General features: G+C 41.0%; 1 protein-coding gene across 10 annotated transcripts in view; it reads right to left on the bottom strand.

Annotated features, from left to right (window-relative positions):
* Positions 1-21,824, bottom strand: part of scn8aa (sodium channel, voltage gated, type VIII, alpha subunit a) — a 44,561-nt gene that overhangs the window by 15,562 nt on the left and 7,175 nt on the right. For 2 of the 10 annotated variants that reach the window (XM_040152322.1, XM_040152327.1), the window contains exons 3-19: positions 20,927-21,016; positions 19,578-19,706; positions 18,880-18,971; positions 14,267-14,488; positions 13,928-13,991; positions 13,619-13,760; positions 11,269-11,475; positions 10,897-11,178; positions 9,227-9,508; positions 7,489-7,624; positions 7,022-7,260; positions 5,637-5,810; positions 5,082-5,438; positions 4,454-4,927; positions 3,574-3,691; positions 2,557-2,711; positions 1,878-2,051 (exon numbers count right to left, since the gene is read on the bottom strand). In XM_040152322.1, coding sequence (XP_040008256.1) covers positions 1,878-2,051; positions 2,557-2,711; positions 3,574-3,691; positions 4,454-4,927; positions 5,082-5,438; positions 5,637-5,810; positions 7,022-7,260; positions 7,489-7,624; positions 9,227-9,508; positions 10,897-11,178; positions 11,269-11,475; positions 13,619-13,760; positions 13,928-13,991; positions 14,267-14,488; positions 18,880-18,971; positions 19,578-19,706; positions 20,927-21,016 — 3,337 coding nt within the window. Of the gene's footprint in view, positions 1-1,877; positions 2,052-2,556; positions 2,712-3,573; positions 3,692-4,453; positions 4,928-5,081; positions 5,439-5,636; positions 5,811-7,021; positions 7,261-7,488; positions 7,625-8,084; positions 8,095-9,193; positions 9,509-10,896; positions 11,179-11,268; positions 11,476-13,618; positions 13,761-13,927; positions 13,992-14,266; positions 14,489-18,583; positions 18,676-18,879; positions 18,972-19,577; positions 19,707-20,926; positions 21,017-21,824 lie in introns of all 10 variants that reach the window. The other 8 variants (XM_040152321.1, XM_040152326.1, XM_040152324.1 and 5 more) reach the window with 7 other exon arrangements.

Raw genomic sequence — 21,824 nt, 5'->3', positions numbered from 1 at the left:
GCCGGTCTAATGATGGTGCCCCCCCTTTCTGAGTCCATGGCAATGGTTTTACCCCACAACACAGGACGGCAGAGGCACAGTCAGGCCACAAGACAACCCAGACTCATCAAGCACAATTCTTTTTTTTTTTTCTTTTTTTTTTTTTTTTTGGAGGGGGAGCGCTAGTGAAGACCAAACTTACCGCCGGCCGCCTGTCACCCACCATCATTACATCTCAGCACAATATCACCACATTCTTGAGGTTACACTTTCAAGAGGGAATGAGAGGAGGACGGGGAAAGAGGGGAGGGGGAGAGATGTCACTTTTTGTAACATTTTCACAACTTGGGAAATGTAGTGCCCTACACTGTCCCAAGTGTTGGGCTTGAGATCACACCTACAGGGAGGGAGTCCACAATGGCAATAACCAGAATCAGTACAGTGTTGTATGATTATAATCGCCACAGGCTCTATGTGTGCTGCATGTGTCAACCTTGAAAGTATAAATTAAAAATAGCTGTGTGGTGTTCCTTAAAAGGAGTCGTTAACTGTTCTTATGTGTAATTTTAAGGCATACAAACTGTAAAATGTATAAATGCATTGATGTGTACATTATCTGTGGTATGTAAAAAGTGTGTTTGCTGCAGGGGGTCTGGGTTACAGGAGCTTATAATGAATCGACATGGCAACCTCTGGCCATTGATAGGAGTCCATTCACGGGTATTGGCTGAGGTGTTGGACACTGTGGAGAGGTGGTTAGATCAAGGAGAAAGTCAGAAGTCAGGGAAATTCCTATTCTATCCGATTCTGCCACTCAGAGCAGATTACTCCTTCATTCAGCATTTATGTAATATTCAAATTCTTTAAGCGTCTAGCCATGGAAATTATCCCTTTCTTTCTTCCCCACATTAGAATCTCTCACCGAAATCCGTAACAGACATCTCAGCAGCCACACAATTTACGGTTATGTTGTCCTAAAAGTAGATTAAACGGTGTTGATACAGTATTTGTAACTGCATAAGAATAGAGTGAAGAATTATCCCTGTTCTGGTGTTTCACACTTGACTGACACAAGGAGCAGAAAAGTACACAGAGAGTGAGGACAAAGGCACATATCGAACATCTTACAGGTCAGAGACACAGGTAAAAGACAGCTTTACAGAGACACATCTTTGACACCTCCCATTGCTCTGGGCATGACTTGAATATGATTGTAATCAGTAAGATCGGTTATTTGTTGGCTGATTCTAGTTTGTGGTGGCATCCATGCTTAAAGGATTGTGTGTTCCATTTTGAATCTCTCTTTCCTGGCATAAATTTTCACCTAGTAGGGAAATGGACATCTTTCATGTTTGTTGCACAGCAATAACTGTGTTTAGATTCACAACCAAATAACTACTGTACATATTCAAGCATCTCCGAGTGATCAACCAGGTAAAAATAGGGATTGTTGCTTGATGGAGTTGGAAAAGGTGGCACGGGCATGTGTTAACGTGATATGGACAGACCGCAGTGCAGTCTTGTAAAACACTGTCCTCACAGCATGAGTAAACAAAATAGGATCAAGAGGATTCTTGATTGCGCAAAACATGCCCTCTCACCGATTGCATGCCATGAAGCAGACGTTCAGTTTATAACCTGACCTTTCAAACCTAACCACACCCTACAGACAACAATAGGAGCAACAGTTAAATAGTTTTAGAAACATCAGATCCTGTTTCTATATGGTATACATAGAACATATAATGTAGAAATTAGCATTAGCACTGCTGTTTAACAGAGTGTATAATATTTCTACCAGTGTGTTGCTGTTGGACCAGGGTGTGGTTGAGGACCAAGTAACTGCTCTTCAGCTCTAGTCTACTACACATGATAGAGGAAACATGAGCTGGACTTACATCCACAATGAAGAAGTCCAGCCAACACCAGGCATTGGTAAAGTACTTGACAAAACCATAGGCGACCCATTTCAGCAACATCTCCAGGATGAAGATGTAGGTGAAAACCCTGTCGGCATACTCCAGAATGATCCTAACGGTCTTCCTCTGTTCGATGTACACATCCTCAAACGCCTGTGGATAAACAAGAAAAAACTTATGTCAGCCACGACGCAGACAGAAAAGGAAATATTACACATGCTGATTTATGATTCTGCTAATTAAATTGTATACAGCACTACAGCTCGCTCACGGCTGATCACCAACAATGATTTACAAGATCCAAAAAAAAAAAAAATCTGTTCTGCGTGAAATATTTCAAATGATTAACAGCTAACGTAGATTTTAGAAGCATTTGATATGTTTGAGAACAAGGCCTCACTCCATCCCCAGAAATAGATCCCATGTTTGATAGATGGTACAGTCCGTTAATCGCTGATGCCCTTGGCCCCTCCCCCAACCAAGCAGCTCGGCAGCAACCAACCTGACTGCACCACTGACTGGTCTCATTCTCCTTATTTTTTATGAGTCATCTTTGTTCAATTTTTATCCAGTTTGGATTTTCTCAGGTCAGGGAAACGTGTGTTTCATGTGTTTTTTTATTTGCAAAGGATGAAAATGCTATCACAGGCCTCCTTACCAGGGCACCGCTACTGAGGAGGATCATGAAGATGATTAGGGTCTCAAACCAGTTGTGCTCCACAATCAAGTAGCAGGTCTTTCTCAGGAACCACCAGCTCTTCCCCCAGCCCATAGTGATGTCAACGTCGCAACACTTGTACTTGGCCACACAAGCTGCGGACACATGAGAGGAGAGATGAGATTTGATAAATTAAATTAAGGAACTATCAGATATCAATAGCAGATTCCAGTCCAGTGGACGCCTTTTTTTTTTTTTTTTTTTTTTTAAAGACATTTTTCATGCAGTTTGAAGTCTCTACATTGTTTTGAGTAAGTAAAAGTAGCTAGGTTAAGCAAGCCTAGCTCAAATAGCAACAAGCAGCAACATCTCTAAAGTGAAGTACAGTACAGTACACCTTCTCCAGTGCTGACGGTTTAATACTTGTTAGCCTCACATTTTTTTTCCTAATAAATTTACTTTGACAAACATTTTGCCTACAAAATCCTATCAATGACATTAAAGTTTGGAATTACATTTTCCAAAATGCATCTACACTTATTCACTTTGACCAGCCATCAAGCTCTAGAGAAATTTAAACAATGAATTTCCCCACTTATGAGAAGATCCTGTTGACAACCTGGAATTGAACTGAGCTAAGATAATCTTACTGCTCATACACACCGCATACACACCGCTCCACACCGCATACAGATACAAACAAAATCCATGACAAGTTCATCTGACATTAGGTAGGTAGAGAAAAAAACTCCCTTTAAGTTTTAAGTTATCAATATTCACAATTTCTATTTCTTTAATTCAAAAACCCAGGGTTTAAATATAAATAATCTGTCAAGTTATACGTATTTATGTATCGGTGTATTAGTCTAAGCATCATAGACAGACAAACAGACTGTCTGTTTCCATGGGTGAGAGTTACTGTCCTTCACCCTGCCACCTTATCATTTCCACTCAGCTCAGGGGAGTCTCTGTGTTGTAGAGTGGAGGTAATGGCCGCAACATGAGCAGTGGTCTCACCATCTGTCCAGCACGGCTCTGGTTCCATGTATTCCTCCACCGTCTCCACCACCACCACCTCCTCCACATCTGGCTTGATGTCAATGGTGCTGCCCTCTGACGAACTGGTTTCATCCAGCTGCAGAGACGCAGACATATGAGCACACACACAAACACACACACAAACACACACACACATTCAGAAACGCAGGGGCAAAGATTCAGTGATTCAGAAACATTTCAGTTTTCATTGGACAGCTAAGAATTGCTCATGTAGCTTTCTGGAACTTGTCAGGAAATGTAAATATCATGTTATTTCCTAATTGTGTTGGCTCAGTCTCTAAACGGGAAAAAAACCTCAAATAATTTCTAATCAAAGATGTTTTTTCTATATTGAAATGGGCCCCATGGCAATCCTGAACATCACATATCATCCCCATGAACACTGAAATGGAATATCAAATGGCAGATCATCTGCTCTGAAAGTTTTCTAAATACATTTTGTCAGAAGACAGACATCAGCAGATATCCATTTCATCCACATTGCCTGCCTGCTCCAGCCAATCTAGATGACTCTATTGAGTAATGGAGTTATATTAGTGCCTGAGTAGTCCAGAGTTATCAGCCACACCCATGGTTTTACTATCCTGAGAAAGGAAATTGCACGTAGCTGAGGATATTAACAACAAAAACAACGACATGTTGCATCTTGGAGCATCACCCATAATATTTACAAGTTGACATTCTAAAAGTAAAACAAATCATTTTGTAAGTCCTTGGAAAACATGGTTTTTTGTTATGTAAGCTGTAGATTATCGTCTGTTTATTGTCATTTCCTGCCTGAATACATGTGTTATAAACTATTAGAAGTGTATAATATATGTGCACTCTTCTCACTGACCTCTTTGCTGTTCTCATTATCCGACTCGCTGCTGAAGTCCTCTGTGTTGAGGTTCTCAAAGTCTGACTCTCCCACAGCTATGGGCACACAGACGGTCAGATTCGGGTTGTGGATGAAAGACATGTGGTCCTCATCTATCATATACTTCCCCACACTGCTGCCTATACCGCTGGTGGTCCCGTTACCATTCTTGGCATAGTCCAGGTCACGGTTGATGTCCACCCCGGTGTGATTAGCAATACAGTTCAGCTTCTTGTCATACATGTCGTCTAAAGGCTTCTGCTCGTCTTCCATCGGCGGTTTCCTCAGCAGACTGGCCACCAGTATCCGCACCTTCGCTTTTATCCACGCAATGCCTTTCTTGATGCGCATTACCGAAATCTGCAGGTTGTTGGGCTCACCGTCGTCATCTGTTGCGGCCAAGTTGTCAGCGCTGAATGAGCTCAGCAGCAAGGCAAGGAACAAGTTCAACACCTTTGGACACAAGGTAAGAAATCACTAACTGAATATTGTGCACTAATTTTTTAATCTCTGATCACATTTTAATTCTTCTAAGATAGTTAAAGAGAGCCAAAAATCTGCTGTCTCTCTGAAAAACCCTGCACACCCTCCCAAAGTGTACACCCACCACCAGGTTGCCGATCACCATGACCATCATGAAGACGATGAGGCACATGGCCTGGCCCGCCACTTCCATGCAGTCCCACATGGTCTCGATCCACTCGCCGCACAGCACCCGGAAGACAATCAGGAAGGAGTGGAAGAAGTCATTCATGTGCCAGCGGGGCAGCTCACAGTCAGCAGCGATCTTGCACACACAGTCTTTGTAGCTCTTTCCAAACAGCTGCATGCCCACCACAGCGAAGATGAAGACGATGATGGCCAGCACCAGAGTCAGGTTCCCCAGGGCTCCCACTGAGTTACCAATGATCTTGATCAGCATGTTGAGGGTTGGCCATGACTTGGCCAGCTTAAAAACTCTCAGCTAAAGTAGGGGGGGAGGGAAGAGTAGGTAGGATAGGAATTAGTTGTAACATTTTTGCTTTACTAACTTGCTGTTTTCTTTCAATGAGGTAAAAAAGAGCAATGAATGAACATGTATGTTGTCTGTAAGCAAGATTTGATGCTAACTAAATCAGTTATCTCTGGTATTGCTAGGGGAGATATTAAAGTGAGCATTTACCAATCGGAATGACCGCAGCACAGACAGGCCTTCGACGTCAGCCAGAGCCAGCTCCACTAAACTCAGCGTCACAATGAAACCATCAAAACAGTTCCAGGCCTCCTGAAAGTAGTAGTACGGATCCATAGCCACCAGCTTGAAAAGCATCTCCCCTGCAAAGATCCCCGTGAACACCTGGCAAGTAGGAAAAAGTACAGATTTTAACAAATAGCTTTGGCTCAACATCGTGTTTCACAGGAAAAGCGAGAAATTCACACTTGAGAAAAATCTTTCTGATCCATTATCTGAGTTGTACATTATAAATGTTAAAGAAAAATCCATCATGTTATAAATTACCCCTATAGTTACTGCATATTAATGTCTTCGCCAGTAGGATAAATCCAATTATTTAGAGAGGCAGAGTATCGAGTTAATGTGTGTGTGTGTTTGTGTGTGTGTGTGTGTGTGTGTGTGTGTGTGTGTGTGTGTGTGTACCAGCTGCTCTGTAGTCAGTAAGGATGAAATGGCATTTCTGTGGCCTGGTAACAGCTCTAATAAATTACTGAGGGTAACCCTAAATCAAAGAGCCAACATAATGAATAAATGCACAATGTAAGTACATGTAAGGTTTGTATGGGTGTGTGTGTTTGCACGCCCGCGTTTGTGTAAGACGATGACTCATATTGCATCAAGGTGACCTAGAAGTTTTCACTCGTACCACCCATTGGCCTTTTCTGGTAAATTATTCTGGAGCAGGACTTGTAAATAACACATTTCTGTCCCGGTTGTAAATTATTATCTGTCCACATTTATGTACACACACACACTTGCGCACGTGCACACGCACATATGTGTGTGTGTGTTGTTAACATATGTTGTGTGCTGACACAACATATGTTAACAACTGCGATACTGAAAAGTAGAACAACAATCACGGTGCCAGCACTCAGATTTCCTCAGTTTCCTTAGAAATGCCCAAAGTGAAAATGGCCAGGTTGAGTTATCCGAGCCATGATTCAGGCACCATTTTAGAGCAGCTCATCGATCAGGCTCCGTGAAATATTAATGCAGGCCTCCCATCCGTCAGCCAACCAGCAGAGAGCCAGGCTGGTCCCACTGAAGCAAACATCCGCTCCACTCAGCCAGAGGAGAGGGAGAAAGAGAAGGAAAAGAAAGGGAATATGTCTATGCGTGTATGTGAAGAAATGAGAAATGCGTGGATACAAGGAAGCAGCAGGGGGTTTGAGGATGTTTTTTTTTTTCCTTTCAACTCTGAATCGGCGATGAAAAATATGCCAATTACGGCCCCAAAAATAACACCTCTCTATGGGCTGCCGAGAAGAAGCAGAGGAGATCTTTATGGCTGAATCAGATAAAAATAAAAGAGCAAAAAGACTGCCACTCACCAGATTGCCTACAGAAAGCATGTCCTCAAAGTCGGGGGTCATGGGGTAGTGCTCCATGGCCATGAAGAGGGTGTTGAGAACGATGCAGATGGTGATGGCTAAGTCCACAAAAGGGTCCATGACTATCAGGTTCACAATCTCCTTGATCTTAATCCACATGGGGGAACACTCCCAGATCAGGAATGTGTTAGAAAACTTATACCAGCATGGTGGACACTTGCGCTGAGACTCCTCCAGTTCTGAAGACATAGCGTGGATCACACATCAAAACCAAACATACTTGCATGCGTGAGCAAACCGCATGCAATGGTATCAAATGATAGAAAAAAATTGTATGTATCTGGTACTGTTGGATATGCAAAGCAGATAAGCAGGAAATTCATGTCAAACTAATCAACCAATGAGAGCAGCCCTAGTTAAAGAATAATGAGAGAGCAGGTTAAATAGCTGGGTTAAAGTGGCAGTACCCTCCACTAGTGTGTTGGTAATGACGCTCATGACACTGTTGGCCCGCTCTTTCCGCCCAAAGGAGGTATTGAGCTGGTCCACAGACACCATCAGGGAGCCCGACAGCTTCTTCTTCACCTCAACCTCAGTAGTCGGCTGTCAGGAGGAGAGGAAGAATCAAGCACCCATGGAGAGGACATGAACACCATCCCACATCACCACCGGTGGCCGGCGGAGGGAAGTGCACAACAGCATTGGCAGGAAAAAGTAGTCGAGGATCAGATTTTTTGGGTCGGGACAGGGCATGTTTCATTCTTTTCTATCTCAATGCTGGTTTCAAGGAAGATGTGTGTATGCTGTAAATGCATGCAGGTCTCAGCCAAAGTGGGAGCAGTGGTCTAGGGCTACTTGACCTAATTGTGTTTGAATGTAATTAGCTCATCCCGATTAACAGTAAATAAAAAAATGGATTGTGAGATACTGTGCAAGGAGAACTGCTTCTTCATGAAAGCATTTTCAGTCCTGTCATGCATTAATGGAGGCTTTGCTGCCATTGCAATATAATCATTAGGTTATTTTACCAAAGGTCTCCCAAATCTGGCCATTTTAACGTTACTTGCAAATTGCTGCTACTGTATCTTCCTACTTTGAAACCACACAACTTATATTGCAACCATCAAGTCAAGAGCATCGTAAAGAGATCATAAGGAGGCAGGTAGTTCAGAGCCATCCAGTTGTCATGCATGAGCATGCTCCAAGTCAAAGAGAAGGAGAGGAAATTACAGACACAATACCCATTGTTCTACTCATCTATGTCATGCTTGTTCTAATTTAGGGTTTAAATCTACCATGCTAACTAGAATGAGACTAGACACAACTAATTCACTAATGTTGACCAGGGAGAGTTTGGAAAACAGAGAAAGATAAAGACAGACAAGGACAGCAGCCCTCCTTTGTTTCTTAAATTATATTATTAAGGCCTGGCAGGATGGTGTGTGTTGCTTGTGTATCTGCTATGGGATATTATCGGTGTATTAGGGAAGGAGATAAAAATGTCTGTGGCTCTACAGTGCTGGTCCCCTCATTTTCATCCGCCTCCTACTGTAGATCTACCCACACAGGCTAGCAGAGGACCTGGATTCCTGGAGGAGGAACACATCAACACACTGGAGCATGTTAACTCATCATAATATGCTGTTTGTTAACAAAAATGATGTTTTATTACTTGAGTTTGTTAAATAGGAACTCAATGAAATCTCACACATAAAGCTGTGTATTAAATCTTAAACATTTGTGTGTCAAAATCTAATGTTCAAATGGGGAAGCAGTAGAGTTATGTCTGTTTGATAAGTGCCTGTACAGTGCAAGTACTGTGCATGTATGAATAAATTTGATATGAACATATTCAAAACATTGACATTCATCGTTCAAATCAAACAACAAAACTGCCTGGAAGTCACTGATAGACCCAGTTTCACTACCCTATCAAATGCAGGGTTGGCTATAGTATAATCACTATCAAATTTAATTATTTCTCCATCCTTTGCCTACTGTCGGAGGGCAGCATACACTGCAGGGGCTGGGGGAGGGGAGGCGCGAGCGCTTAGCCAAGAGATACATACGGACTTGCAAAGATGACAGAGTAGAAGATAGAGAGCCAGAAAGAAAAAGGAACGGACGAGAGGGGGGCCATGCCTAGATAGGTCTCCTCATTGACTTCCTTACACTGTCGTCAGTAGCTGCCTTATCTATTTTCACCTCAGGCAGAAGGCGTCCACCGGGCCCAGGGCCAATGAGTGACACCACGCCATTGCAATCCACTGTGCTGTTCCTCTTCCCGTGGAAGCCGCTGTAGCTGCTCCGCCGGTACGGGCTGAACAGGGAGCCCCGACGCTCCTCGCACTCCTCGACCGTGCTGTGTTCATCATCGGCAAATTCGTTCTCCGAACCCACGTCCTTACTGCGACCCTTGAAACTGAAGATGCTGCTCTTACTGTTATGACGGGACAGGAAAGGCGAGCCAGGTATACTGAGGAGGGACTGGAGGGGAGGAGGTAGACATAGGATGAGGAGAGGAGAGGAGAGGAGAGGAGGAATTTGTGTGACTGATGTAGCCCAAGGTGCTTCTGAATTACAAATGATTGCACCATAATTTTTATGCTGTTTATCATCAGTTCCGGAGGTCAGGACGAAAGGCAACATCTGTGGGAAATTGAATGGAACCAGGACGCTTTTCCCTGAGGAGGCATACTCTGCTGGAACGATCATGTGACTTAATAAACAAGACAGAAATACATAATTAGGTCAGTGATATCCCACACTGTCAAGGTCACACACACACAGGACAGAGATGACTGAAACAACATGGAGAGGAACATGAGTCATGACAATATCAGTCTGTGCTGCTGCTAGTATTGATCCAAATATTATTATAGCTGCACAGAGAGCACACTAGCTCAACTGAAATACATTTTTTTGACAACAGTCCTCTGCATGACAAATAACGTGATTTTCACACTTGTGTTAAAAGTGTTGCATAAGGCCAGTATGCCTTCAGCATTGCATAAGGCATACTTGTATTCTCTTGGTTAATGCTACACTACGCAACATATCAAAAAAAAATGAAGAACCAGTGGAGCCCCAGTGAGGCCTAAACAAAGCTGCAGGATTGCTCTCTCTGAAACATTCATGTAATGACTGTGAATAATTCAGGACCTGGACATTTGCTCCTATATCTCTGGCCACTACATACTCCTCTGTATGTGAGGTCGTGCAACACCAAAATGTACAGTAGCAGCACTCTCGATCTGAAATATTCCTTTGCTGACAGTCAAAAAAAAAAAAAAAAAAACAAACCTTTATTTGCAGCAATACTGGCATCTATATTCTATTCATAGAGATAAGAAGTATCTCTATTCTAATTTTGTGGCTCTGTTGTTATGGTCTTGTTTGGTCTCTTTTTGTGTTTGACACAAATAATTATTACTGAGCCTCATAAAGCTTAAAGGGTCACTTGAGACGTATCTCTAGTGATGTCTGGCCATGCAGATAGTCTACCTTTTTATGCTCTGGTTTTAACATTTTTGTGTGCAAGATTTCTGCCACTAACTAAATACAATGGAGGTAAATGTAATTTCATCTGTGGAGCTCAAAGCATTCAACACCAACACTGAAAAACTCAAAAGCAACGTGTATTTCCTGAAACAATGTACCAGTGACTCAGGATGATCTCCAATCCTTGTGGTTTACAATCAAATGTAATTTTTCAATGCTTTTAACTGCACAAACGAAATTTTTTTCACCATGTTTCAGAAGTGGAAATCTTAAATTGTCTGCACATAAAATCAGCAATGTGTGTTTTGTAAGTAACTGTAACCTTTTAAATGATGCTGTATTTCCAAAAAAAAGACAAAAGATGTTTTCCTCACCTGGTTCATAATGGAAGACTTTCGACCCAGTCGGTTATCAGGGAAACGGAAGCGGCTCCTCTTGCTGCCGTCGTCCGACTCTGACTTAACAAACTTCTCGCTGTCGCCTTTCTCCTTCTCCTGCTCTTTCTGCCGCCACTTCTTCTTACGGTTGCGCCGCTCTTTGGCACTCTTGGAGCTGAGCTTTGACATCTCAGAGGAACTGCATGACAGACGCCCCCCTCCATCATCCTCTACCGCGTCCTCTGACACTGTTCCCGCAGAGGTTGCCATGGCAGCAGTCTGCAAAGAAACAAACGTGTGAATAAAGGCAGGAAAAATGATATAACATGACTCAGAAAGATTTCAGCCTCCATCCTGCAGAAGACTGACCTGGGCTTCTTCCTGCTGTTTCTTGAGCTGCTCCAGCATGGCCTTGAACTCCTCCTCTTTCTGCTGGGCCTCTTCCATGGTGGCCTGGTTCTGCTCCTCATAAGCCATGGCCACCACAGCCAGGATCAGATTAACCAAGTAGAAAGATCCCACAAAGATCACCAACACAAAGAAGATCATGTAGGTCTTTCCCGCTGCCCTCAGGGTCTGTTAGGGAGGCAGGGCAGCCGTGGGGGGGGGGTGGAAGAAGAGAAGAGCAGAGACGCTCATGATATCTGATACACAACATAAACTCCTGCGTCAAGCTCAGTGTCAACCTCACTGCTCATCAGGTCTCACAATGACTCATCAGAAATAAACACAGTGAGCTGTTGGTGGGGAAAAGAGGATGGGCAGAGCGGCCTGATTGGGCATTTCTGGGCACAAAAATTGACTCGGCATAAACGTCTTTCGCTTCCTCTTCCCAGTAGATTCAACGAGGGAACCCAAAAACCCCTACAGTTAAACACTTATTTCTCGTTTCAATGCTGCAACACTAAAATTAACTCTGCTATCATCTCACACAATGATGAATTGATACACAACCATCTATTCTTGGTCCGCACAGGAAAAATCTTATACCCCTTTGCTCGTTAACATTCTTAGCATGAGCCCAAGGTTGTGTTGTTCATCATGGAGAGCCACAAGATATGCATTTCCTACTTTTCTATGCACACTCTATAGCCAGTAAACATCCAAACAATTTTCTATGGTTTGACTTTGCACTGGCTGGATGGTAAGTGAGGAGCCTGAGCTGCAGAGGCATGGCAGAATAAATTAGAACATTCTGGAAAAAACTTGAGAAACTGCTCTCTCAACGTAAATACACAGTGGCTACATTCATTTTCATGCAGGTATATTACAGGGTTTTGATAAATCTGCAAGTGAATAGACACGTTGCTTATTTTGTTTTGTTGATCGAGGCATTTCAGAGGTTTTTAGGGTAACACAAGACACACCAGACTTAGACTGAAATGTTCCCACTTGTCAATTTCCTTCTCCTAACAGCTAACTACTGATTTCTGGGAGCAGAGCAAAAAAGAAAGGATTTCCTGGACAGAGAAGTGAAATTCCCTCAGACATCAATTATGAATGCAGTTGACATGTATGGCTGAGAAGTGTATACAACACAACACTCCCAACAAGAGAAGCACAAACTGATTAAGTGTCCAAAACATAGTCTTTAAGTCCCTCACCAGATCTCATGTGTGTAAAAACAGTCTGTGGGTAGTTAAAAATCATCAGGCAATACTGGGATGAAGTATGAATTTGCTTTACTCTGCCATGTCATTTTCACTTCTGAACATCTGACGAAGAACATTCAACACCAAACCTAAACGCAGCTGCATAATCAATTTTTTAAAGATACAGTACACTATAACAGTGACAGCTTATAGTTGGAGGGTGAATTTCAAAGATAGGACCAAAAATAGTAGTATGAGCTGGGATGCTCCCATCTGGTCTCAGCTCCCTCATTGGCCATACTGTAATCCTGAGCTGTTAATATTTAATGCTTCCTCCCTTCCACTCAGCCTCCATATGTGGAGGCAGGAGTGTCTCCACCATTTCAGAGAAGCTTAGTTAGGAGCAGGCTGACAGACAGACAGACACACATGATAGCAGTGGCCGGGCCACAGTATACAGACAAAGCCAGTTCCAGAGGCCTCGAACTAGAGCCAGAATGAGCCAACATTTTCTGTCAGAGGTGGAGTTACATTACGCACATAAACTGTGTGAATCAGTGGAGGAGCTGATTTTGCATCAGATAAATTGCTGCAAATGAGCAACTAGTTCAACATAGTGCGAGCATAAATCTAAAGGCAAAAGTTTTCTCTCAGATCAAGTCTCGAGTGTGTGTCTCAAGTGTCGTTTGCAGGAAAACCCAGTTCGTTTCCCTTGTTATCTGATTCTACTACGATTTAATGTCTTTTCCATCTCAACTTCTGACCTACAGTCAGTATATACAAAAGTAGATTTAAATAACTTGTAATCTGTAATTACTGAGAGCCCAAGGTGACATTTTTTACTGGCCTGTTTCATCCAACCAGCAGTCCAAAGCTCAACTATATTAAAGTTGAGCTTCTCACATTTAAATCCTTAAATGTGAGAAGCTATAACCAGTAAAGGGCTCAGTATTTTCGCTAAAATTATTAATTTTCTACTGATGCACTAAATAATTGATCGCCTAATCATTTCACGCCTCTGTACTGTTCTAGTATTTACAGTATATGCAGTAATATTTGAGGACTCATATGTGATGTAAAGGCGTCCTGTGAAAAAAAAGCTGAACTTGTTGACACATCAGCTTTACCAGCATGTAAAGGTTTTCCCAGAAGTCCTGTGTCATGAGTCGGAAGAGAGCCAGGAAGGCCCAGCCGAAGCTGTCAAAGCTGGTGTAGCCATAGTTTGGATTCCTCCCAGCTTTCATGCATGTGTAGCCCTCGGGGCAGCGGCTGAGAGGTGGAGAAAGAGAGAGAGAGAGAGAGAAAGAAAAGGGCACCCAGCCCAAAAATGACTCAGCACTATTTACTTATAATGTAATCTGACTACAGGCAGATCGCAGAGCTACAGCAGGTCTTGGATCAACAGCATTCGGAGCAGGGCCTGGAAGGCAACTCACCCAGAGTCAGAGCTGTTTCCACAGAGAAGCGCGTCCGACTGGCCAGGCAGGAAGTAGAAATTGGCTGAAGAAAAAACAAACAGCCATAATGGGTCATTTCGCTAACATTCTGTCGCAGCTACACTTGTTTATTCTGTAATGGTCTGTGAATTCATTCAGACCAATTTCTTACTTTTGTTTGCTCACACATATTAAATTCAGCACACTTCATTTAAAACAGCTTCCTTCTGTCTATCCAGTGCCAAATTGACATATTGTTCTCTCGTTCCAGCATATGGGCTGACTCATACTCCTAGATCGCTGCCAGCTCACCGTTGGCGAAGCCTTGCCTCTACTTACTCTCGTTCATGATGTAATCCTCCCAGTCGAAGCCCTTGCTGCCGTTGGACAGGTAGTTCTCGGTGCTGTTGATCGGCCAGATCACACACTTGTGGCGCAGGTTGCCCATGAAGAGCTGGAGACCGATGAGGGCAAAGACGCTCAGGCAGAAGACGGTCAGGATCATCACATCCGAAAGCTTCTTCACAGACTGGATCAGGGCACCCACAATGGTCTTCAGGCCTGGAGGGCAGCCACGCACACAAGTACACAAACCACATAGGTGATGGCAGAGCTGTTGATGCCCCAGGTATGAATCTTTGGAGTTTCTACTTGAAATTATCTTTCATAGCTAATACTGCTAATATGCTAATCCCTTTTAGAGATCTATCACTGGGAAATGTCAAGTTTTGACTAGATTTAGTAAAGCTTGAGTGTCAACACTGTACTGCTTTCATATAAAATGTTACTATCTATCTATCTACTATTTACTTTCTTTAAATTAGGTAATGATCAGTGTAATAATATATCTAAATGGTAATTTGTATTACTGCACTGACATCTTGTGCTGGAGAACATCCCAACAAAGGGGAGAATTTATATGAATGAACTTTTAAATGGAGCAGATTTAAAAATGTCAGTGTAGGTAGTAATACATTTTGGACAAAACTGACAGATTACATACATAACATCTCTAGAAACAAAACAAACAGGAAATATTTAGAAGCCTTCCCACTCTTTTAAGGCTTATTTGGAGGAAAATATTGTAACTGAAATCAAATTAAAACTACTGGCTTTTCAACAGAAGAAATTTTTGCATTCCACTGCCAATGATACCCACAATGAAAAAGAGGGGGAAGACTGTAGAAAAGTGAGAGGAAATCTGTAAGAAAGAGAGCACAGCAGCACAACGAGGGGCCATGAGAGGGACTGAGGCACAGGCAGGGGGGCTGGAAACCACATGCAGGTCATTTAAACTCCAAGGCTGAACAGGAGCAATTCAATGCCAGTGCCAGTGTGGGCACTTTCTTGAACTGTCTTGTATAAGGTGTCATTAAGAAAGCACTGACTCCCCATACTGCGACCCTGCAGTCTGTCTGATCCACGGTCTCACTAAAGACAAAATCGGTTTACCTTCCGGACAGGAATCCTCTGGCAGCGTTCACATGGGTCCACGAGGAACTCAAACATGGAAGCAGGATGACCCGCACACCCTTTTCTGTTTGGTCTCTACAGGTACAGTGGCCCTTACCAGCTGTACATATTGTATCTTCTTGCAAAATGTCCCCTAAATTTAGGCTTATACATTCAGACAAGCTTAATAAAGGCTGCATTAGCTTGGCAGAGCCAAGTAAGACAAATAAAGAGTTACTCTCATTTAAATCAAAACAACTTTTCCCATCTAGAAGTACATGAGAGGGTCCCATGAAGCAAATTAAATTAACACAGTATGTTTAAAATATCAGTTCTAGTAGGGGTATATATTAAAATACCCACATAACGTGTTCAGATCTTCTAAAAGCATGCCCTCCGCAGAACATGAAATATTGTTAGTTGGACTAAAACTGCACTATAAAAGCTAAATTTTCTCCACTCCAGTGCTACAGGCCTTGATGAATTATTGTTATAGAAACTGTTTGACATTTGGGGAAATACACTAATTTGTTTCCTGGCAGAGAGTTAGATGATTACCGATCAATCAATACCACTCTCAAGTCTGTCCATTAAATTTAAAGCTACAGCCAGCACCTGGTTAGCTTAGCTTAGCACTAAGAGTGGAAACAAGGGGAAACAGCTAGCCTGGCTTTGTTGAAAGGTAACCAAATCCACCTACCAGCACCGCTAAATTCACTAATTCACGTTAAATATCTCATTTGTTTTATCTGTATAAAAACAGAAGTGTGTAAACAGCAGTTTGCCATCTTGCAGGGGATTTATTATTTCTTAGCTGGCAGCCAGTGTTGTCAATTTAGCGGCTTTCTCACTAGCAACTTTTAAAGGCCCTTTAGCAGCTTTTGTTTGTTTGTATGTTTGTTTGTTTGTTTTCCCCAAAAGAGCCTAGCAACAAAACTAGCAACTTTCTGGGCGGACCTTAAGTCCTCTCCCTTGAGAAGAGTCAAACATTTGACAGTGTGTGCACTTATGTGGCTCTCTGGACTGAAGGCCTTGTTCACTGAGTGGAGGAGAACAGGAGCACGTTCCCTAGCCCAAATCAGCAGCCAGTAAGAAGTGTGAATGAGCTGTCAATGTGGGCACCTAACGACCTATCAATTATCACCATTGCCTGGGGAACTCCCTCTCTCTTATTTACTATTAATTTATTTATAGGGAAAAAATAGCTACATCAAATAAATGAAATTAAATAAATTACGTGAATTAGAAGAAAATTAAAATAAGATTACATAGATGTACATATACATATACTATATAAATACATGTATTTATATATGAAGCGGGTAAAGAAATAAAACAAAGTACAAGGTTGTTATTATTATCAGCAGTACAGCAGCATACATACTGCAATTAATGTGCATAACTTCCCAGTCTCCACACAATATAACAAAATACACACAGAACTAAACACTCTGCCCCTTTGTTTTTGTTCTAAATAATTTAACTGGACTATTTATTTAAGTTAAACTTTTTTTCCTCAAAATATACATTTTTTACAAGGATGAGTTTATTCTAGTGTCTGGATTCGTGATTCTTAAGTCAAACAGTCTATACAACATAAAGTTTTGAAAATAGAGGTAGACTCAGATGCATACTAATGTGATAACAGCAGCTTAATAATATAATGGCTTATTATAAAGCTAGTTAGACTCATTAAAGGTTATCTTGATTTCAGTTTAAAAAACAATCTTGCAGGTATGTGAATAGCTACGGTATGACATCACAGATATGCAAATTGGCATGAAACATAATTTAGCACCATGTAGTGACTTTAAGTGAGCAGACTTTAGCCACAGTCTTACAAAAATAATTGCCAACACTGCCGGCAAAAGCTCAGAGCCAGGAAATAGTCCGGCACATAACCCCCCATGAAACTGTAAATTTATGCTTCTGTTTTTTTATGGAATAAACAATAAGTATAAGAGTATAATACCATCATTAATTAGTGAGCTTTAAAAGTGCTGGTAGGTGGATTTTGACATGAGAGTGGTATCAATCTTCTCATCTAACTCTCCGCCAGAGAGGCAATAAGCATATTTCCCAAAATGTCAGTTTAAATCAAAATTTTATCCCTTTTTGTTTGCACTTCCCAAGGATTTCTTTTTCAGATTTCACAGTGAATGTGTCACTTTAAAAAAAAACAAAAAAAAACACATTCATAGCGGATCTTTTGAGTAAGCACAAAATCTATTTAACATCCTCTATCAATAGATATAGATGTGACGTCAGTATGACTCAAAAAGGTCAATAGGTAATTCAACCGTCCCATCTCCGTCCCCAACCTCTACAATGTGAGCACACCATTTATTTTCTGTGTGGTGTATCATTCAAGTAGGTCATAAAAAAAGAGAAAAAAAAAAAAAATCAATAATCAAACTAAAAACAAAAGAGGGCAAATCAAACTTTCAATGCCATTTGTCAGCCAAGCTCTTAGTAGGCTAATATTGTAAAAGCAAGTGACTGAAAAGCATCATGCAGCATAAGAGATATGTTCACAAACTAGGCTTGGCAGTCTTCATACATAAATAACAGGTATATTCTGTGGGATCTCTCAAAGAGCTATGCCATTTCTCATATGAACATCAACATATACAGGGTTTTTTTTTTTAATCCCAAAAACATGGGATCCTCTATTTCCAATTCAATCACTAGTGATAAATGTGCAACAAAATTACTGATCCTTTAATTTCACTTGCACATTAATTTTGTAACAGAACAACTAGATGGATTGCTGTCAAATTTGAGAAGCTGTGATCTATTCTTATCTGATACATACCATGTATAATCACCTGATCTTTTTTTCCTACGAGAATATTCTATTGACAATTTTCTTTGATACCAAAAAAGGACATTTTCTTAAACTGAAAGCTGGTGAAAGGAGTGGGTTAGAGCTATTTACAAAGAGGAACTTGGAAAGGAGCCTCATAATCAGAGTGCTACTGGGGCAGAAGAGAGTGCAGACACTTTGGATGGCCCTAGAGGAGACTGCAAAGCCTATCAAAAATGTATTAGTACCATTTTTGATAATTTTGGAGGAAAAATAAATCAAAAAATGGTTGTCTCCAATTCTTTAGTTGTTGCTTAAATCATAATCGTAATCATAATAATAGTGAGTAGAAAAGAAAGGGTGAGAGGATCAGCCTTAGTGTTTAAACTGAGTCTCACCTGGAATGACAGAGATAGTTTTCAATGCTCGGAGAACTCTGAATGTTCTCAGCGCAGATACATTGCCCAGGTCCACAAACTCTGTTATATATCTGAAATAGGGGAAGGATCACACACAGAACAAACACGATGACAAAACCACACACGCCAAGAGCACAACACCACCGAACCAGGAGGAAACGACGCCACTCACAGAGCCTGTCCACTGAGGATAAGGGTGGAAGGTAAAAGGAAAGAAAGACACACACACCTAACACCAACCCCGCCCCACCGTCCCCCGCCCCATCCTGTCTTACCTGGAATTACAGAAATAGTTTTCAATGCCCTCAACACCCTGAACGTGCGCAGAGCTGAGACATTGCCTAGGTTTACAAACTCTGTTATATACCTGTAGGATTAAACCACAGTTACAACAGCTTGTTATTTACATGCAGATATGAGCTGAAAAGATAAATTCACACTCAGATGGGCTATATGACACCTCTAAAAACAATGAAGATGTTCTATTTTAAATGGTGTTGATGATTTTTGACCAAGTGTATGTATTTGCTCATATTGAGGCAGGTAAATCTGTGGTATAAACTGCTATGTGACTTATAGTCGATGGGGGGAGACACTGGGCCCTAAATTGGATGTTGCAGACTCCGGCGGATTGAGAGAGAAAAGGTGAATGAGAGGGAGAGTTAGATGACAAGAGGAGAATAAGTCGGATGAGATGCAGGTGATGTCAGAGAGGCCGCAGACTGTCAGATGGAAACCTTCTATTCCCAAAGAGAAAGACCAGAGGAGTCTCAGATCAATGGAGGAAACACAGAAGATGGGTTATCAGTCAGAAAGGAAGAAAAAAGAAAGACAGACAGAAAGATGAACAATCATTTGTAGCATTGAAAGCTCGCTTTCTTTACCCACCCTCTTTAATAAAAACAATGGCAATATTTGTGCACGATTTCATTTCATCATCCACTGACAGTTCGATCACAAGAAAAATACTTACGCCATCGAAATGACCATGAAATCCAGCCAGTTCCATGGATCTCTTAGGAATGTAAACCCGTCTATACAGAATCCTCGTGCGGTGATTTTTACAAGAGACTCAAATGTATAAATTCCCGTGAATGTGTACCTGAAAGACAAAAGCGTTGACAGAATCAGTTCACCAGGCTGGATCAAAGCTCAGTCATATCTGAATGTCTGCACCCTCGTTAGCTGTTGAAATATCCAGGAAATTAAAAAGTTGAGTGCAGAGCAGAGGATAAATTTGGAAAGATAAAGTCATAAAACTGTATCATATATTGTTTTTGACTAAGCAAATATGTTTTTACAGAAACTATGAATTGGCAAAATTCTCTTAACGTGGAGAGTTTGCACTAGAGTTAGCCCCAGTTTGTGCCTCTGTTGTACTACCATTACATCTGAGTCATGGCTCTAAGTACCAAATTTTCAAAAAAATAAAAAAAAATAAAAAATCAATAAACAGTGATCTTTGAACAAGACAACAAGTCAACAGCCATGCTAACGACCATGTGAAGCTGTACTTAGGCACAGAAGCATTTTGGGCTAAATGTTAACATCAGCATGTTAATATGCTCTTAATGACTATGCTAATATGTAGCAGGTATAAAGTTTTCCATGTTCACCATTTTATTTTAGCATCTTAGCATGCTAACATTTGCTAATTAGCACTAAAACAAAGTATAGCTGAGGCTGATGGGAATGTCATTAGTTTTGCAGGTATTTGGTAAAAATCCTGTTTTATGAGTGATTACAGTTCATTCTGACGGGAACATGAATGTCAAATTTATTTCAATCCACCCAACAGCTGTCTAGAAATTTCACAAGAAAACCTCAGTGTGGCACTGCAACAAAAGCCAAGGGATGACCAGCAGGATTCATCCTCTGGGGATCACAAATATCTGTGTTTCATGGCAATCCATCACCATCCATCATAGTTGTTGAGATATTTCATGACAAAAGAGCCATGTTGGTTTTATAGTAATAAAATCCTTCCCATATTTTACAGTATATTTTCATTCAAAATATTGTGTTAATATTTTGCTTGTGTTTAAAGAAAATAAAACTAAAAAAGTCAATGACATAATGTCATTTCCAGCTAACTGCATAGGAAGTCGCAACTTAGGAATTGGGTTAAAAATCTTTTTTTAAAATTTCAGGAAACATAATATTTTCATCTAGTTGGTTAGAGGAGCCTTTGGGGATTCTGGGTTTTTCAGAGATCACTGAGTATATATTTTTCACATTAGAATATAATGGGAGGCACAAACAGCAAGTATCTGTTAGCATGCATTTATACAATTGATGTGAATATATTAAAAGTGTACTTACTCTACTTGTTTTGACCACTCAGGAGGATCACTAAAGGTCATGAATATACAGTTGGTCAAAATAGTACACATAATGATCATGCTGAAAAGAGTGAGGAGCAGGTTAAGGAAAGTGCGGATTATAGAGGCAATGACAAACATCACAAACATTATCAAACCTCACTGAAAATACACAACACAGCAATAAAACATCTACAGTCTCTATACTTTGCATGTAATGTGATTTCTTTGGTCCAGTCAGCCCTAGCAGCCTGCAACATGTCAATGGCTAATGTCATAAAACCTACTCATAGGCTTAAAAGAGGGTGGTTATGTCTGTCCAGTACCACAAAGGCCATTATTTCGCCCATGAAATATCTAAATGGTATATATTTAGTGGAAATACAATGGAATGAGCAAAACTTCAGTACATTTTAAAGCTGCAAGGCTTTCCATGCAGAGATGTTTAAGCTCAAAAGAAACAAGGAAAACCTCAGAATTAGCTTTAAGGGCAGCCAGAGAGGTCGGTAAATAGCTTTGGCTTGAAGTTAAGAATGGGCGGAAATTAGCTAAAGTTTGGGACAGAAAAATAATCTGTATTGTTCAGAATAGAAAATACAAAGGGTTTAGTTTTAGTTTTTGTTACTGCCAGTATTGCTGTATCTGACAACAATCACAAAAGGGGAGGTGGTCTACATTGTGCGCTGCCAACATCAGTACATTTATCATAGTGGAAGGTGAAAGCAAATATGATTTTGACAAATCTCTCACCACATTATTACATCTGTAAAGTTAATGTTCTGAAGATGTTTGTGTGAACATTGTTGTTGAATATTTTTTGCCCTATCTCTTTAGACACAAGGTTGATTTGAGAGATGTTTTTTTTATTAATTCATGAATTGTTTTTTTATTAATTCATG

This window comes from Xiphias gladius, chromosome 18 (assembly GCF_016859285.1).
Source record: "Xiphias gladius isolate SHS-SW01 ecotype Sanya breed wild chromosome 18, ASM1685928v1, whole genome shotgun sequence".
Taxonomy (NCBI): domain Eukaryota; kingdom Metazoa; phylum Chordata; class Actinopteri; order Istiophoriformes; family Xiphiidae; genus Xiphias; species Xiphias gladius.
This window is presented reverse-complemented; position numbering and strand designations above follow the sequence as displayed.